General features: G+C 36.7%; 1 protein-coding gene across 1 annotated transcript in view; it reads left to right on the top strand.

The window, feature by feature from the left end:
- PCDH15 (protocadherin related 15) overlaps positions 1-17,245 on the top strand; it is a 567,896-nt gene that overhangs the window by 9,049 nt on the left and 541,602 nt on the right. Inside the window, exon 2 of the mRNA XM_046026577.1 lies at positions 6,732-6,887. Within this exon, the coding sequence (XP_045882533.1) occupies positions 6,732-6,887 (156 nt within the window). The remainder of the gene's footprint in view (positions 1-6,731; positions 6,888-17,245) is intronic.

The raw sequence follows: 17,245 nt of genomic DNA, 5'->3' as shown, positions 1-17,245 counted from the left end.
CATGGGGCTGGATCCCATGACCCTAAGATCAGACCTGAGCGGAAACCAAGAGTGGAGTCTTCACTCTCTACACTCTCTACACCAACCAGGGGCCCCTTTTTAATCTCTGCCTAAAAATTACCTTTACCGTCTGCCATCAGTTAAATGTCATCTACTACCAACACATGCCTTAAATGCCACTCTTTACATAAAAGATTTCTACATGTTACACTGGTATGTGGTTTCTTGCTCTAAACTCTAAAGCCTTCAGAATGTCTTGACTTGCTTTATTTTTATGTTCATGTCGTATCAATTTTATGGGATTTGCTTACTGCACAAGGACTGCTTCATATTAATCCCAAACCACACTGAATTATGAATTTAATAAATACAATTAACTAAACTGAAAGTCCTTAAGAGTTGATTATGAAAGATTTCTCTAGATATTACATTATCCTAATTATATTATCAAATTGGCACTTTCTTCTTTAGACAACTTATGTCAATATATCATTTACTATGAAACTTTCATTTGTGAGGGACGCTCATAACTCTGGCCAGCCATTTCCTTTAAGTTGGTCTCATTGTTTAAAACTAATTTCTAGGGTCACCTGTGTGGCTCAGATGGTTAAGCATCTGCCTTCAGCTCAGGTCATGATCTCCAAGTCCTGAGATTAAGTTCCAGGTTGGGCTCCCAGCTCAGTGGGAAGCCTGCTTCTTCCTCTCCCTCTGTCTCTCCCCGTGCTTGTGCTCACTCTGTCTCTGTATCTCTTTTAAATGAATAAATTAAAAAATGTTAAAAACAAAAACAAATCAAATTTCTACAACATACTGTATCTTACTTCCTTTCACTTTCTTCCAGTTGATTTGTGAAATAATGAAGATTTTTCATTTTGTAAAGGTAGTCAATACATAGGAAGATAAATCATGACAAAATCCTTTCATTCCAGTGAGGACTGAATAAAATTGGCCTTCGTTTTAGGAAAAATAAAATCAAGTCTTATACGGGTTGGCTAAAAATTTGTTTTCTCTTTAAACCATAAGGCCTCTAAATAACATGGTTTCTAGAGAAAACTCAGTTCCCCTGGGGTTGAAGATGAATGCTATAATCAACACTGTTCACATCAGTAAATTTCTTACAGAAACCTTACTCTGCATGTTAAATTGTAAGTGATTGTCTGAAAAACTCATAATAAAATTTTTCATTTTTGTCTTCCTTCACATTGAAAAATTCAACATATTTGTTGGAAATGTTTCTTTCCTTACTTTCTACTCTCTGACCCGCTCATGGGATAACCTCCATCCACCATTGGTATGTGACCTTCCAAAACTTAAGTTATACATATCAAAACCCATACCCACAAGCACGCTAACATAAATATGCATTCATATATTCTGTTGAACACTCGTTTTTAAATCAGGAGAGTACTTGGTATGTCTATGTATATGCGAATGGTAGTTGTTTTTAGTAATTCGCCCAAAAATTTACACACAGTGTTTTTTCTTCTTCTTCTTCTTTATGTATGAAGCAATTTGAGAGAATTAGGGAAGAAAAAATTGGCAGGACTTATTTTTGCCAGCAGGTAGGAAAGATAACCTAAAACTTCCCTAACAGATTCCTAAGCATTTTGTACTCCCTCAACTCTCACTGACTGTAGAACCGTACTTGATATATTTATGACCTTCTTATACAGCAGAGTAGAATCCATTCCAAGGCAAGACTACAACGTGTGTTATACGAGCCGCCGGGAATTCTGGCCTTCAATGTGATCCATTATGTTTGGGATTTATTGCAAGCTAAGGCCTATTCATGTTACTCACAGTTGCATAGGGAGCTGAAGTTAAATGCGGCCAGAGTTCCAAGTGACCTAGTTATGGCTAATTTATGGGCACGTCACAGGACTAAGTAGGGGCTCAGTGCACTGTGCATTTGCTTCCCTTCTTGCAAAGATTGTGACCTCTCTGTCCCAGCGCTCCCATACTCCCACTCAATATAGCGCTACAAGTTGAGAGGAAACAGTTTTATAGGTCTCTTGTAATATTTAGAAGATAAGTAACTTTAGAAGAACTTAATTCACCTGTCTTCTAATGGGTGCCAAGGGCTAACAGTACAAGTATTTGCTTTTTGTTTTTTGTTTTTGTCTTTGTGGTGTTTCTGTTGGTTTGTTTTGTTTGTTTTTTACTTTCCAGTTGAAATATGCATGACTTTCCTTTAAAATCCATGCTAACAGTACAAATACATGTTTTTGTTTTGTTTTGTTTTGTTTGTCTTTGTGATTTGGGGGGGGGTTATGTTATTTGTTGTTGCTTGGCTTTTGTTTTTTTGTTTTTTACTTTACAATTGAAATACGCAGGACTTTCCTTAAAAATCTATTAAAGAAAACACTTTCAAACTGAGTAAAAATGGAGAGACCTAATCTTTTGAAATGATCTTTTTGCCTCAAGCCTGCAGATTTTCAGGGATGGGCTTGCTTTATAAGATGGTCCATTCAATTCTGTGCTGCTTTGGATTAATACAAAACCACTACTTACATTGAAGAAAAAAAAAAACACACTTTGCAAAATTTTTATTCATTGTGGTTCTTTCTGCTCTCGACTGCAATGAATAAGCTAGTAGAGCTTCTCAAAATAACCATTCAGCTCTCTGATGCATCTTGCAATTTTTAGCTTAAATATCCTCAATTTTTAATCACACTTTCTCAAGGTGTTCAGACTTCACAGCTGTCTATAAAATGGTGCTCACTCTAGTCCACTGATCTCTGCACTGATATTATTAATGAATATGAAGTTTGTATGACTTTACTGCCCCTGCAGTCCATTTACAGTGTCGGTGTGTAAACCCATCCTTTACTGATCAAAATATCATAGTTATATTTTCACATGAATGTTCGTAGCCATTTAGTGTACATGGGTAATTAAGGTGGTTTTTGTTGTTATTGTTGTTGTTTGTCCTGATACAAACAAGGTGAATTAAAGTTATTATTGTAAAAATACATCATTATATAACCTGGTATTCTGACTTATTAAAATGATTTGGAATGCTGCCTTTCATCATTAAATGTATGATGTATCCCTCTGAGCTTTGTGACACTTACTAATTTTATACACAGGACTTAAATGCCATCATTATGTCAGTAATTAAAAGGGAAACACAGAGCTATACAGCCCTTTACCAGGTACCTGCCTGCATATGTTAATGATTCTTTTTTTTTAATTTTTTTTATTTTTAATTTTTTTTATTTGTTTATTTACAGCATAACAGTGTTCATTGTTTTGGCATCACACCCAGTGCTCCATGCAGTACGTGCCCTCACTATTACCCACCACCTGGTTCCTCAACCTCCCACCCCCCCCGCCCCTTCAAAACCCTCTGGTTGTTTTTCAGAGTCCATAGTCTCTCATGGTTCATCTCCCCTTCCAGTTTCCCTCAACTCCCTCTCCTCTCCATTTCCCCATGTCCTCCATGTTATTTGTTATGCTCCACAAATAAGTGAGACCATATGATACTTGACTCTCTCTGCTTGACTTATTTCGCTCAGCATAATTTCTTCCAGTCCCGTCCATGATGCTACAAAAGTTGGGTATTCATCCTTTTTGATGGAGGCATAATACTCCATTGTGTATATGTAACACATCTTCCTTATCCATTCATCCGTTGAAGGGCATCTTGGTTCTTTCCACAGTTTGGCGACCGTGGCCATTGCTGCAATAAACATTGGGGTACAGATGGCTCTTCTTTTCACTACATCTGTATCTTTGGGGTAAATACCCAGCAGTGCAATTGCAGGGTCATAGGAAAGCTCTATTCTTAATTTCTTGAGGAATCTCCACACTGTTCTCCAAAGTGGCTGCACTAACTTGCATTCCCACCAACAGTGTAAGAGGGTTCCCCTTTCTCCACATCCTCTCCAACACACGTTGTTTCCTGTCTTGCTAAGTTTGGCCATTCTAACTGGTGTCAGGTGGTATCTCAATGTGGTTTTAATTTGAATCTCCTTGATCGCTAGTGATGATGAGCATTTTTTCATGTGTCTGATAGCCATTTGTATGTCTTCATTGGAGAAGTGCCTGTTCATATCTTCTGCCCATTTTTTGATATGATTATCTGTTTTGTGTGTGTTGAGTTTGAGGAGTTCTTTATAGATCCTGGATATCAACCTTTTGTCTGTACTGTCATTTTCAAATATCTTCTCCCATTCCGTGGGTTGCCTCTTTGTTTTGTTGACTGTTTCCTTTGCTGTGCAGAAGCTTTTGATCTTGATGAAGTCCCAAAAGTTCATTTTTGCTTTTGTTTCCTTGGCCTTTGGAGACATATCTTGAAAGAAGTTGCTGTGGCTGATATCGAAGAGGTTACTGCCTATGTTCTCCTCTAGGATTCTGATAGATTCCTGTCTCACATTGAGGCCTTTTATCCATTTCGAGTTTATCTTTGTGTATGGTGTAAGACAATGGTCGAGTTTCATTCTTCTACATATCGCTGTCCAGTTTTCCCAGCACCATTTATTGAAGAGACTGTCTTTTTTCCATTGAATATTTTTTCCTGTTTTGTCGAAGATTATTTCACCATAGAGTTGACGGTCCATATCTGGGCTCTCTACTCTGTTCCACTGGTCTATGTGTCTGTTTTTATGCCAGTACCACGCTGTCTTGGTGATCACAGCTTTGTAGTAAAGCTTGAAATCGGGTAACGTGATGCCGCCAGTTTTGTTTTTGTTTTTCAACATTTCCTTAGCAATTCGGGGTCTCTTCTGATTCCATACAAATTTTAGGATTATTTGCTCCAGCTCTTTGAAAAATACCGGTGGAATTTTGAAATGATTCTTAAATTTATTCTCTCTAGGTACATTTATTCAGTCAGGTACAAATAAATTAAAATGCCTTTTTTCTTTACCAGCTGTAAAAAAAAATACCTTGAGATTCAACTAGTTCTCTTTAGTTTAGATATGGTCCCTACAGTGTTATTCTCACTTAGATATGTGGCCTGTGACATTTTTAATGAACATATCCTAGCCTCCGGTGACCCTTGCTATGTCTTTAAATCAGTTTCAATCCAAATATTTAATAAGTTATTTCATAATCCAGGATTATCAGTGTGTATTTCATAAATTCCATGCATTTTGCTTTCTTGGGTTATAAATAAAAACACAGTTCAAATCTGCTAGATGTGCCTGGATCAGGGTAACCTCGGGTGATCCTTATGGTGATCCTATCATATCGGTATTTTTATCCCAATTTGCTCCAAATGTACGGTTAGTAGGTCTCCATAAGTGGCGGGAAACCACACAGTCTGACATGGACAGATTATCTCCCGTAGGCACAGTGTGGTTACTGAGCAGAGAGCCTTAGTCATGATAATGCCCAACGCCAGGTTCATGGACCTTCCAGCCCAGTGAAGGGAGGTAGACTGCAATCAATATGGAAAATGTGTACTATGCCAAGAGACAGGTGAGAAAAGCAATACAGAAAGATAAACAGTGAGGGGAGAAGTTGGAAGGACAGAACAGACTGGAGATCCCGTCTTTCCAACAGGTGGCCAGAATATGTCATTCTGATAAAGTGATGTATTTAGAGGAAAAATTTATAAGCTAGAAGAAGATTTAAAAACTACAAACGAATATTTTGTAGCATTAAACACGTTGACTCAAGGGTCAAAGAAATGTAGGTTTGCATCCCAATTCTGGAACCTCTTGGCCATGTGAACCAAGTTATTAAGTGCCCTTGGATGACACTTTTCTCCTTTGGGAATTTATCATTAAAAGGGGGACAAGTGGGCATATATTTATATACAGATTATTATTGAAATATGGTTTATAATGATAAAAATGGACATCATAGAACATCTTATTATTTGTCTGTACAGAGAAATCATGCTATGGACTCATAATAGCAGTACAGTTAAATCACATGATGCAGCATCATATTATATACCAAAATGTCTTAATACATTTATATTTACAAACATGGGATGATTCACCATGTGTGTGTGTGCATGTGTAATAGGTGTATATTTGGAGAAAGAAAGATCAGCGAATAAACATTTAAATGTATAGAACGAGTAAGTTTGGTTGGATTGTGAACGGATTCTCTTCTTTTGATTATATTTAATTTTTATTGGATATAAACATATTTTAGCAAAAGTGTAAATGAGCATGCATGTTATGCAACCCCTCTTCCCCAGAGATTTTACCATGAACACATTGCTTTTACAGATGGCAAGTTCATATCATTGCTTTCTTAACTCCTGGAGGGGGCGGACTCCGTTTTGTCCCTCTGTCTCTGGTTCTGTGATTGTGCTCACCACCATCCTCAGAGGGTCCACACACTTGCCGAGAGCCTATTATTCTGAGATGCAAAATTCAACAGTGAAATAATCACAGTTGCTTCTCTCATCCTTAAAAGAGGGCAAATGGATCCTTTTTTATCGGTTATTCTTATTTAAAATGAACAAGCATAGAACATTTTATGAAACAAATGTGCTTTTTTTTTTAAGATTTTATTTATTTATTTGACAGAGAGAGATCACAAGTGGGCAGAGAGGCAGGCAGAAAGAGTGAGAGGGAAGCAGGCTCCCTGCCGAGCAGAGAGCCTGATGTGGGACTCGATCCCAGGACCCTGAGATCATGACCTGAGCCGAAGGCAGAGACTTAAACCACTGAGCCACCCAGGCGCCCAACAAATGTGCTTTGACCATAAGTGAGACACTTCTGTCCCAATGCTTTTCTTCACAAAAAGGCACAATTTCTGTATTGCAGCCCCCGATGAACATACACTCCATCGTGGTGCAAGTCCAGTGCATCAACAAGAAGGTGGGCACTGTGATCTACCATGAAGTTCGAATCGTGGTGAGGGACAGGAACGACAACTCACCCACATTCAAACACGAGAGCTACTACGCCACCGTGAACGAGGTCAGTCTTCAGCTCCTCTTCCTTTGTGCCCTTTTTATTGATCTGTGCAGCTCGCTAGACACTATGCATTCCTGGAAATGATGCTACCCAGTATAATAGGTTTAACTGTTCAGAAATATTAAAAAAAAAATAAGGAATAATGCTTCAGAAGATAAGACTGGGTGATGTCTGGTAAACTCTCAGAAATTCATTTTGCTATAGGCAAAATTTGATTTGCTTATAATAATGACCAAAATATCGGCATTTTTTATCATCTTAGATAATTTCATGCCCAAATCCACATATGCATTTACTGAGGCTCAACAGTAGTTATTTATTCTCATCATAATTTGTTGAACTCATTGTTTTCCATATCTCTGAGGTGGTGACAGGAATTAAATATTAGGAAGAGACTATCTATTTGACATTATTTTAATGTAAAGTTACTTCCTTAATTTTATTTTTTTTATTTTTTTTTAAATATTTTATTTACTTGAGAGGGCAGGAGCAGGGGGCTATAGGAGGAGAGGCAGACTCTGCACAGAGTAGGGAGCCCAATGCAGGACTCCATCCCAGGACTCTGAGATCGTGACCCAAGTCGAAGGCAGAAACTTCACCAACTGAGCCTCCCAGGCACCTGCAGTTATTTACTTAATTTTAAAATCAAATTCTAGCATATACAAATATTTAAAAATAAATTGCAACTCAGTTCTTATGCTGATTAATTCTCAAAAAAATTTTTTTAAAGATTTTATTTATTTATTTGACAGACAGAGGTCACAAGCAGGCAGAGAGAGAGGAAGGGAAGTAGGCTCCCTGCCGAGCAGAGAGCCCAATGCGGGCTTGATCCCAGAATCCTGGGATCATGACCTGAGCCTAAGGCAGAGGCTTTAACACACTGAGCAACCCAGGCGCCCCAATTCTCAAAATTTTTAAGTACTACTCCTTTCATTAGAACTAGTGCTTTTTTGTTGTTTTCTTTTCTTTTTCCCTTTGAGCCAAAATCCAGGGTCAAGAAGCCCTTTCACATTATTAAAAACAAGCAAACAAACAAACAAAAAATACAACAGTGGTTACTCGGCTAATTTTTTTGTGATTTCACTAAGAAAATATCTCTAATGTATCTCTGGTATCAGCTATTATGCATATTTTAGACTTATAGAAATGAACCACATTTTTAATTTTAATGAACCACATTTTTATCTGCATATTTTAGCAGATTTTTTTTTTTTTTTTACCTCCCAGATGTTGTTTGAACATTAAAAACTCCATAACTGCTTTATAGAAGGAACAAGTACTTGGGACATTATACACAGCATTTGGGCCTTTAACCTGTACACACTTGCCTTTTCAAATTATTTAAAATGTACCTTATTTATCTCAATGTTCTTCTCGTCAAAAAAAATGGAAGAAATTCTGTTTCTTATAAGCCTTTATAGATTGAGTTACTTAAAAAAGAAACAACAGAAAAATAACAACAACAACAATAACAACAAAAAACAAGAAAATCATGAACTCTTCTTTTAAGGCTAACAGGTCAAGTTTCCTGGTCAATGTTAACTTTTTGAGGTGATTTTATTTGACAGGTTCCTGCTAAATCAGGCAGATGCTAATTAATGTAATTGACCGTATTACATGGTTAATTATTTTAGCATCTGAAATACACTCTTTGAATGTGATTTGGCTTTGAGTGCTAACTTCATCTGTGGATAAACTGGTATCAGATGAATTAACGTCAGACATCAGATCTCATAGTAAAACCCACTCTTGTACCTCATTTAACAGTTCCTAGAGTTCCATCTTTAGTTCCTTTTTTGTGAAGAAATTTACATTGTTCAGTTTGAATCTTAGAGTGCCCTGTATGATCTGACTACTTCCACTCCTCCCTCCCACCTTCTCAGCCCCTTGCTGAAAAATAACCTTTTCAAGTACTATTTTAAACTTATCACTCCCCTATTCAGAAGTTGTGTAAAATTTCTCATTATTTTCTGGAAAAAGGTCATCTGTCTCCACTGGCTGACTTTCAAGGCCTTCTATAATCTGACCTTTCTTCAGTGCGTTCTTAGGGTGAGGTTCTCTCTGTTAATGCATCACTGTTCAGGTTAATTTCTGCATGTCTCACAAACATTTCCATTCCTAGGACTATGTTCACACCATGCACTTTATAACCGAATCTTCCCCACCTTGCAAGTCTCCCGTTTTTATTCATCTTTTCAAGTTTAACCCCACCACTATGCCCATGTCCTATTTGCTTAGTCATCCCTGACTGCTCACAGTCACTGATGTTCAGTCCATCCAGACTCTAAACTTCTACAACCTTTGAATAAACATCAGTTAGAGTGATACAAATTTACAGAAAGTTAAATTTTTATCTTAAACATTATTTGCAGAAGCCCAGGTCTCTCTGCAAACCTGCTCATATAGGATTCTCTCTCACACATTTCCATAAAGTCCACCGAGGCATTCCTACCCCATGGATTTGATGGCTGTACCTTCTGTGATTTGATCCTGAGAACATGTGTAATTGATGGTCATATCCCCCTCATTTTATTTTGCTTAAACTCTTTTATATTTATTTGCTTGGAAAGAACCAAAAGTTTCTTTAAATCACAAAACATAATTATAAGAAAAAATGAAATTTAGCTTTTTTTCTCATCCTTCACTTATTTGAGTAGATCTTCCATAGCTCTTAGTGCAATTGGCTTGTGTGTATATGTTTGTACACAGGCTGCAATTATGTGCACATATATGTACATATGTGTATCGATGTATTTTTGTGTGTGCATATATGTTCACTCAATAATCTATCATATAAATCCTGCTTGCATATAAATATAAACACGTGTGTGTATCCCTGTGTCCTGCAACTACATTCCTGCCTGGCTGCTTATAAATTTAAATTAAATTACATTAAATAGATTTTACCGCATGCAAGATTACAAGCTATTTTCCACGACATTTCTCCTTTCAGTACAAGACATACTGTTAATACAGTTAAGACAAGAAGGTTCTAAAACTTCCTAAAATTTTTAAAAAATTGCTCACAGTTTAATAGAGTGTTGAAGTCAAAATATTATACATGTTATTAAAATCCAAAAGACAGGTATCAAGTCATTATTACAGATTTATGAAAGAAGTTTCCACAATTAAAGTCCTAATGACTCACTGTCCTCATTCAACCTGAGAAAACAGACACCAAGAAGAGGAGTAAGGATTGGTTACATTACGCTCTGAACTGGTCACAAAGTTGGGAATAAAACCCAAGTCTGTGGTTCACTCATTTCTTCACTACTTACTAATAGACATGTGTATGCTACATTGTCACCACTTTCATGTAACTGATTTTAACAATAAATGTCAGGGATTATACTTAGAGTATTATATCATAATACTGTAATCACAATCATTACTTTCATTTTTTAATTTTCTACATGCAATTCTTTATTCTGAGCATGATGTTAAATTTTAAATTGGATATATTCCATATGTTGTGTATCCCATGGTTGAGATATATATATATGTGTGTGTGTGTGTGTGTGTATACATATATATATATGCATGTGTGTATATATATACATATGTGTGTGCTTATGTGTATGTGTGTGTGTGTGTATATGTATACACACACATGCACACATACACAACTGAAATTTTAGGACATAGTTAACCTGTGAAACGGAAGAATAGTTTGACCATCACACTTTTGCATTAGTAGCAAACTTGTCACTGAAATTATGTACTGTGTTCTGGAAGAAAAGTTAGCGAATTTTAACCCTGTGAGCCGTCCTATTCCCGTTCCAACTACTCATCTCTGCCATTACAGTGTAGAAGGCTACCAAAGTCCTAGGTTAAGAATCCTGAGGTTAAGAAGAGTCCCACATCTTAACTTTGTGTAAGGTAGGTTAGTATTTTGAACTAGATCCTTCTATGCCACAGTTTTCATGCTTACGAACCAGGTCCCTGAACTGGATGGACACCATTAATGGAAGGAAAATCCCATATGTCCAGAGTTACAGGTCTGTCCTTCCATCTCTACTTCTTTTTGACTTAGTTCCCATGTTAGAGCATTGTTGTTGCTTTATTTTTTATTGAATTATTTTATTTGTTACAGTCGAATGCCTTTAAAATATTTTATAATGAATTTAAGAAAAACAGAGTGAGCAAAATATCTGCAAATGGAAAAATTAGTAAGAGCAGGAAATGTACAAATATTTTGCATTACTATCAAAATGAGGACTGTTCAATGAAAAGTTATATTTTATGAGCCTATTTTAAGTCATTCAATGATGCATAAAATGCCAGTCTTTTTTACTCTTTGTAAACATGTTCTTCTATTCATGTTTCAAGAATTTGCCAAAATATCAATGCCTGTGTCTGGACACCAAGCAGGAATTACAGCAGGTTTATAATTCCTTGTTTGTGAGCAGGACATCAGATATTACAAGTATTTTTTTCCTCTCTGGGTAATTGAAGACTCTCAATTAATTTTGGACAATTGTATCATTAAGTAATTAGTCTAGTTGGTTTGAAGAACAGATTGCACAGTCTAATTGTAGATGATCGTTCTTAAGCAATTTTTGAGGATAAATATTTTCAGGCTGTGATGTCTCTAATAACACATGCATCTCATCCCCCAAAATCACTTTTGACATAGAAAGCAAACAAGAGCAAGTCAAGACAGACAGTTAAGCCTACAAAGAAATAATCTCAAAATTATATAGAGGTTATATTTGTCCTGGTCTTTAATGATCTCTTCACAGTTAGTGTACTTTTTTTAGTCAATACTAATTTGTTCTTTTTATCGCTTTAAATATCATCTTAAATGTACTTAGCTGCTGTGACATGATGTGTTTTATTCGAGATAATTTGTTGGCTGTTTCTAGAAGAATATTCCCTTGCCATCTCTCAATAGGTGGGTGGTTTATGGTCTCTTGAAAGGAAGGAAGGAAGGAGGGAAGGAAGGAAAGAGGGAGGGGAGGAAGGAAGAAGGGAAGAAAGAGGGAGGGAGGATAGGAAGGAAGGAGGGAGGGAAAGAAGGAGGGAGGGAGGGAAAGAAGGAGGGAGGGAAGGAGAGAAAGAAGGAATTTAAATTTTGAGTTATTTTAAGCCTGTGATTTTCAGTTGAGATGGCTTTTCAGCTTCTCAGTTAGATAGCTTAGATTTTCTTTTACTTTGCTTTGGAAATGTGCTGAGGGCAAAATGTTTTGTAATCTGTAATAGACTAAGGGTGTGCATGATTGCTTTGTATTAGGTAGGGTGCTTTACTGCAGTGACATTTTCTATCCTTTTACTGAAATTGAGACTAATTGTAATCTTACAGCTTCGGATGGGGAAGGACTTAGTTCAAAAATGTAGCTTTCTACAAAATGTGCTCTTCTTCAGATTTCACTAGTTTCTGTGTTGTATAGGTTATTTATGCTTTGCTATTTTATAGTTTTATTTAATTGATTTGGTTAGATTATTTACGTAGGTACAAATATCAATGACAGAAATATAGGCAGTTTCTAAAAATAATAATAATAATAATAATAATAATAATAATAAACAAAATGTATTCTCTTACTTTGTGATTTTTCTCACTATATCCATTGTAATGATTTCATCCTACATTCATTCCTTAAAACATTTTTTTTATTACTTAATCTTTTGTGGTTTTGAGATCATGCTCACATCTTAAGAAAGCCTGCCTGTATGTACATGGTCTATTGTGTAAATGAGGCTTGAGTTCCTCAGCAGGCAGAGATTTTTTAGTGTTGTAAAGAGGTAAACATAGTTGTCAGTCATTCTAGCAGTCACTCCATCATCCCTTTGCACAGGCGTGAGTCAAGTGTTAAGCTCAAAGTGGCTGGGTGGTCTGGGCCAGCTCCAGGTCTTGTCAGGGCAGTTGCTTCAGGGAGGGATGGTTTCTTGGTTTCCACTTGTCTGAGTTAAGAGATAAACTGGGGGAAGAAAGGGAAAATGTGGACCAAAGGTTGGTGAGTATAAGCACGTGGGTGGTCAAGGTCAAGTCCTGGGATCTAGCTGGTGTCAGCTTCAACTGAGCCAGTATGGCCCACAAAGCTGGAAATATTTACAACGTGGCCTTAACTGAAAAATTTTCCTTACCCTTGTCATCACTCCCCTTGAGATGTTAAGAAGATATCATATACGGACACCTGGGTGGCCCAGTTGTTTAAAGTGTCTGACCCTTCGTTTCACCTCAGATACGATCTCAGGGTCATGAGATCAAGTCCTACCTTGTTCTCTGTGCTCAGCATGGAGTCTACTTAAGATTCTCTCTGCTCCTCCCCTACTCATGTTCTCTCTCTCTAAAATAAATCTTTTTTTTTAGAAGATTTTATTTATTTATTTATTTGACAGAGATGACAAGCAGGCGGGGGAGGGGGGAAGCAGGCTCCCCGCTGAGCAGAGAGACTGACACGGGGCTCGATCCCAGGATTTTGGGATCATGACCTGAGTCGAAGGCAGAGGCTTTAACCTGCTGAGACACCCAGATGGCCCAATATAATTCTTTCTAAAAAAGGATATCATATAGTGATACAGAATATATATCAGACTTAGTATTTACTCAGTGAGTATATATATATATAAATATACATACATATATTTTTCTAAGTTTTTGATTAACTGGGAAACTTGGAAAAATACTATTCAGAAGTTATATATGTATATGATACATAATCACATATTATGTACATCATACATTATAACATAATTAAAAGGTTGAATTCAAGGAAATTGCCAATGTTCATTTATTTTTGATCTATAAAATGACAACTGAACAACATTCTGTAAATAAAAATAATGTTAAATAAAATTTGATGCCACTGTATTGTCACAATATATCTATTGTGACCTGAGAAATACATACTTCATGTCTTTTATCAACACTGTTGTCTTCTGATGGCATTTTGAATTTATTTGGTAAATAGTTCCTATTATTACTTACATTTTGTTTAATTCAGTAGACTTTACTTTCCTGCACTGCCATTGACTTCATTGTAAGGAGTTCTGTATAAAAGCTTCAAATGAGGAGGGACAAAATGGGAGGAGGTGAAATGTGAAGAAGAGGTAGGGGCTGGATCCTGAAGACACCACCAGTTAAGAAGGAGCTCTAGGTACTAAGGAACCATGGATGCCTTAACCAATGGAAGCACATCAGCTGTGCTGATTCATGGCATCATTCCCACAACTGGATGGAGAACATGTGGAAGATGTGAGCCAGAGAGATGTAAGGCAAAAAACCTTCAGTTGAAATGGACGAAGAGGGTACCCAGGAAGGATATCCAGGTGGAAAGCTTCACAGGAAGGAAAGCTGGTTGACTGTAGAGGGTAGAGGAAAAAGATGTAGACACTCCCTACTTTGTTTAGGTTGATTCTGAAAATTTGGCTTGTAGTAGGGCAGTGGGTGCTACTCAAGAGAATAATATCTTAGACATGAGCACTTTGGGGAAGCAGATTTCAGTCTAGGGAGGATTTGATGAATTCCAGTATCCGTGAGATAAAGTCAGTTGAAATTCACTAGAATGTGAATAAAATAATGAATAATATACATATTAACCTGTCAAAGGAAGGCAAAGTGACAAAAAGAAACATAGAATAGGCAGAGTAAAATATAAACACTTAAGAGTAGATTTAAACCATCTTGTTAAAAAATGACATCAAAAGTAAAGGAGAAAATGTTAAAAGATGTGAATTTTCAAACTAAATTAAAAAATAAAGCCACATGTAGGCAACATGCATGAAGCCCAGTTAAATATAAGGACTCAGATATCTAAAATATAAAAAGATGGAAGTAGATATACCACATAGTCAGTTATTATGTAAAAGCTGTTGTAGCTGTACTATTATCAGACAAAATGGTTCATTATGGCAAATGACACCGGTAGAGAATAAAAGGAACTTTTCCTGATGATAAAGATTCAATTTGCCAGAAGGTTAGAGCAATTATGAATTAAACTACACTTAATAACATGGCCTCAGAAATAATAAAATATTGAAAGAATTAAAGGAGAAATAGAAAAATCCATTGTCATTGAGGGAGATTTGAAAACCTGGGATAGGTAGAATAATAGCTTCCCACGATGGGCATGCTAATCCCTGGCAAAAGAACTTTGCAGATACAATTAAGGTTATGGAATTTAACTGAGAAGTTATCCTGGATTATCCTGGTGGATCCAGCCTAATCACCTGAGCACTTAAAAGAATGGAACTTTCTCTGGCTGGAGTCTGAGAGTCAAGAGAAAAGAAAGCAGGAAATAGGAAGCAGAAGAAGGGATCCAAGAGGAGTACCTGTGAAAAAGACTTGACCCCCTGTGCTGGCTTTGAGGTTGGATGGAACCATGAGCCAGCGAACACATTCTATGAGCAGAGAAGGAAGCCATGGTAGGCACCAGGAGGGCAAAAATAATGCTCTACAGTGGCAATGATAATGAAGACCAGCCAATAACCAGAATGAGTTGGGAAGTGAATCCATTCCCAGAATCTCCAGAAAGGGATCCAGCCCTGAGGACATTTTTTTTTTTTTTTTTTTTTTTAAGTCTGGTGAGACTCTGACTTCTGACTGATCTGTGAGATAATTAAAGTGTACACAATAAGTTAAACAAAAATAATTCAAGACATGGCATTCCCAACAGGGAACAGCAGTACACAATGTGAAATCTCTCATTGACTGACAATGTACATCCATGGGGAGATAACAGTAAGGAAATAGAAGATTTGAATTAGGAAATTAGCAGACTTGACCTGGTAGATTCTTAGGGAAGAAGCACACAACAGCCACGGAGCTCCTTCCTTTCAAGCACATGGAACACTTACAAGATTTTACCAAACAGGAGGCTATAGAGGAAGTGTTGCCATCTTCCAAATGACTGAAATTACACAGAGCATGTTTTCTAGTCACTGTGCAACTTAGCTTAAAATTAACAAAAACAACAGAAACAAATTAGAAATTTCTCATCTTATTTAGAAAACGACGTATAAAGCTTTCATTATTTGTGAATGGTACTACTGTATATGTAGAAGTCAACATATACATATAAATTATTACAATTAAAATGAGCTTAATGAGTTTGCTGGGGACAAAGTCAATATTTCTAAACTTTTTTTTTTAACAAGCAACAAACAAAATGAATTTTAACAAGAATACCTTGTTCATAGGCTCTACCAAAATGGAGTTTCAATTATATCTATTTATTTTAAACAAAATTCAGCTTTTAATATAAAGGAAGTACAGCCCCGTATGTTGGTAAAGTTATAGAGGGACCACAGATTTCATACATTGTTGGTGGATGAGTGAGTTGGCCCAAGTAATTGGAGATCTGTTTACAGTGCCTAGAAAAAGTGAACAGGTAAATATACTATGACTGAGCAATTCTGCCTTGGTGTATATACCCCAGATAAATTATTGCATATGTCCACCAAAACATATATACATGAAGAATTATTTAATAGTTTTTTCATCATATTTAAAAACTGGAGACAACCCAGATGTCCAACCATGCTAGAGTTGGTTTATCATTTATTTTTCTTTTAAAGATTTATTTATTTATTTGAGAGAGAGAGAGAGAGAGAGTGCACACAGGAGTGTAGAACAGAGAGAATCTTCAAGCAGACTCCCCTCCAAGTGCAGAGCTCCACTTGGGGCTCAATCCCATGATCCTGAGATCATGACCAGAGCCAAAACCAAGATCTGGGCACCCCAACCCACTGAGCCACCCATGCGCCCCTATCATTTATTTTAAAAATAAATATATTTTATCTGCGCTCCAGTTGCCTCTCCTTAAAAATGGGAATGAAAATATTAGAATACCTACTTCATAGGGTATGATGGATACGTGTAATAAATTTTAAATCAGAAATGGAGATCCACGGATTTTAGCATATAACATGTACTTGCATATTTTGTAATTTCTTTTTTTTTTTCCAAGATTATTTATTTATTTATTTGTCACAGAGAGAGTGTGTGAGTACAACGGACAGGGGTAGGAGGAGGGGCAGGCAGAGCCTGCAGAGGGAGAAGGGGGATCCTTGCTCAACAGGAGCTCAACCTGAGCCAAAGGCAGAGGCTTAACCAACTGAGCCATCCAGGCTTCCCTTTTGTAACTATTTCAAGAGACAGTCTGAAATGGGTTACCTTTGTAGGACTTATTCTAACCTGATATTGTGTGTGTATTTATTTATTTGTTTTCTTGGTATCTGCCAAATTAGAATGCAATTCTTATTACAGCCAGTGTTTTGTTTTGCTGGTTGAATTGAACAGTGCCTGGCACGTTGTAGGAGTTCTGTGCTTGGACTTATCAGTGAGCCATGAATGGTACAACCATGAAATAGGAAAGTATTATTTAACATATAGTTCACTTTGTCCTTGAGATAAGGAT

This window comes from Meles meles, chromosome 13, assembly GCF_922984935.1.
Source record: "Meles meles chromosome 13, mMelMel3.1 paternal haplotype, whole genome shotgun sequence".
Classification (NCBI taxonomy): domain Eukaryota; kingdom Metazoa; phylum Chordata; class Mammalia; order Carnivora; family Mustelidae; genus Meles; species Meles meles.
This window is presented reverse-complemented; position numbering and strand designations above follow the sequence as displayed.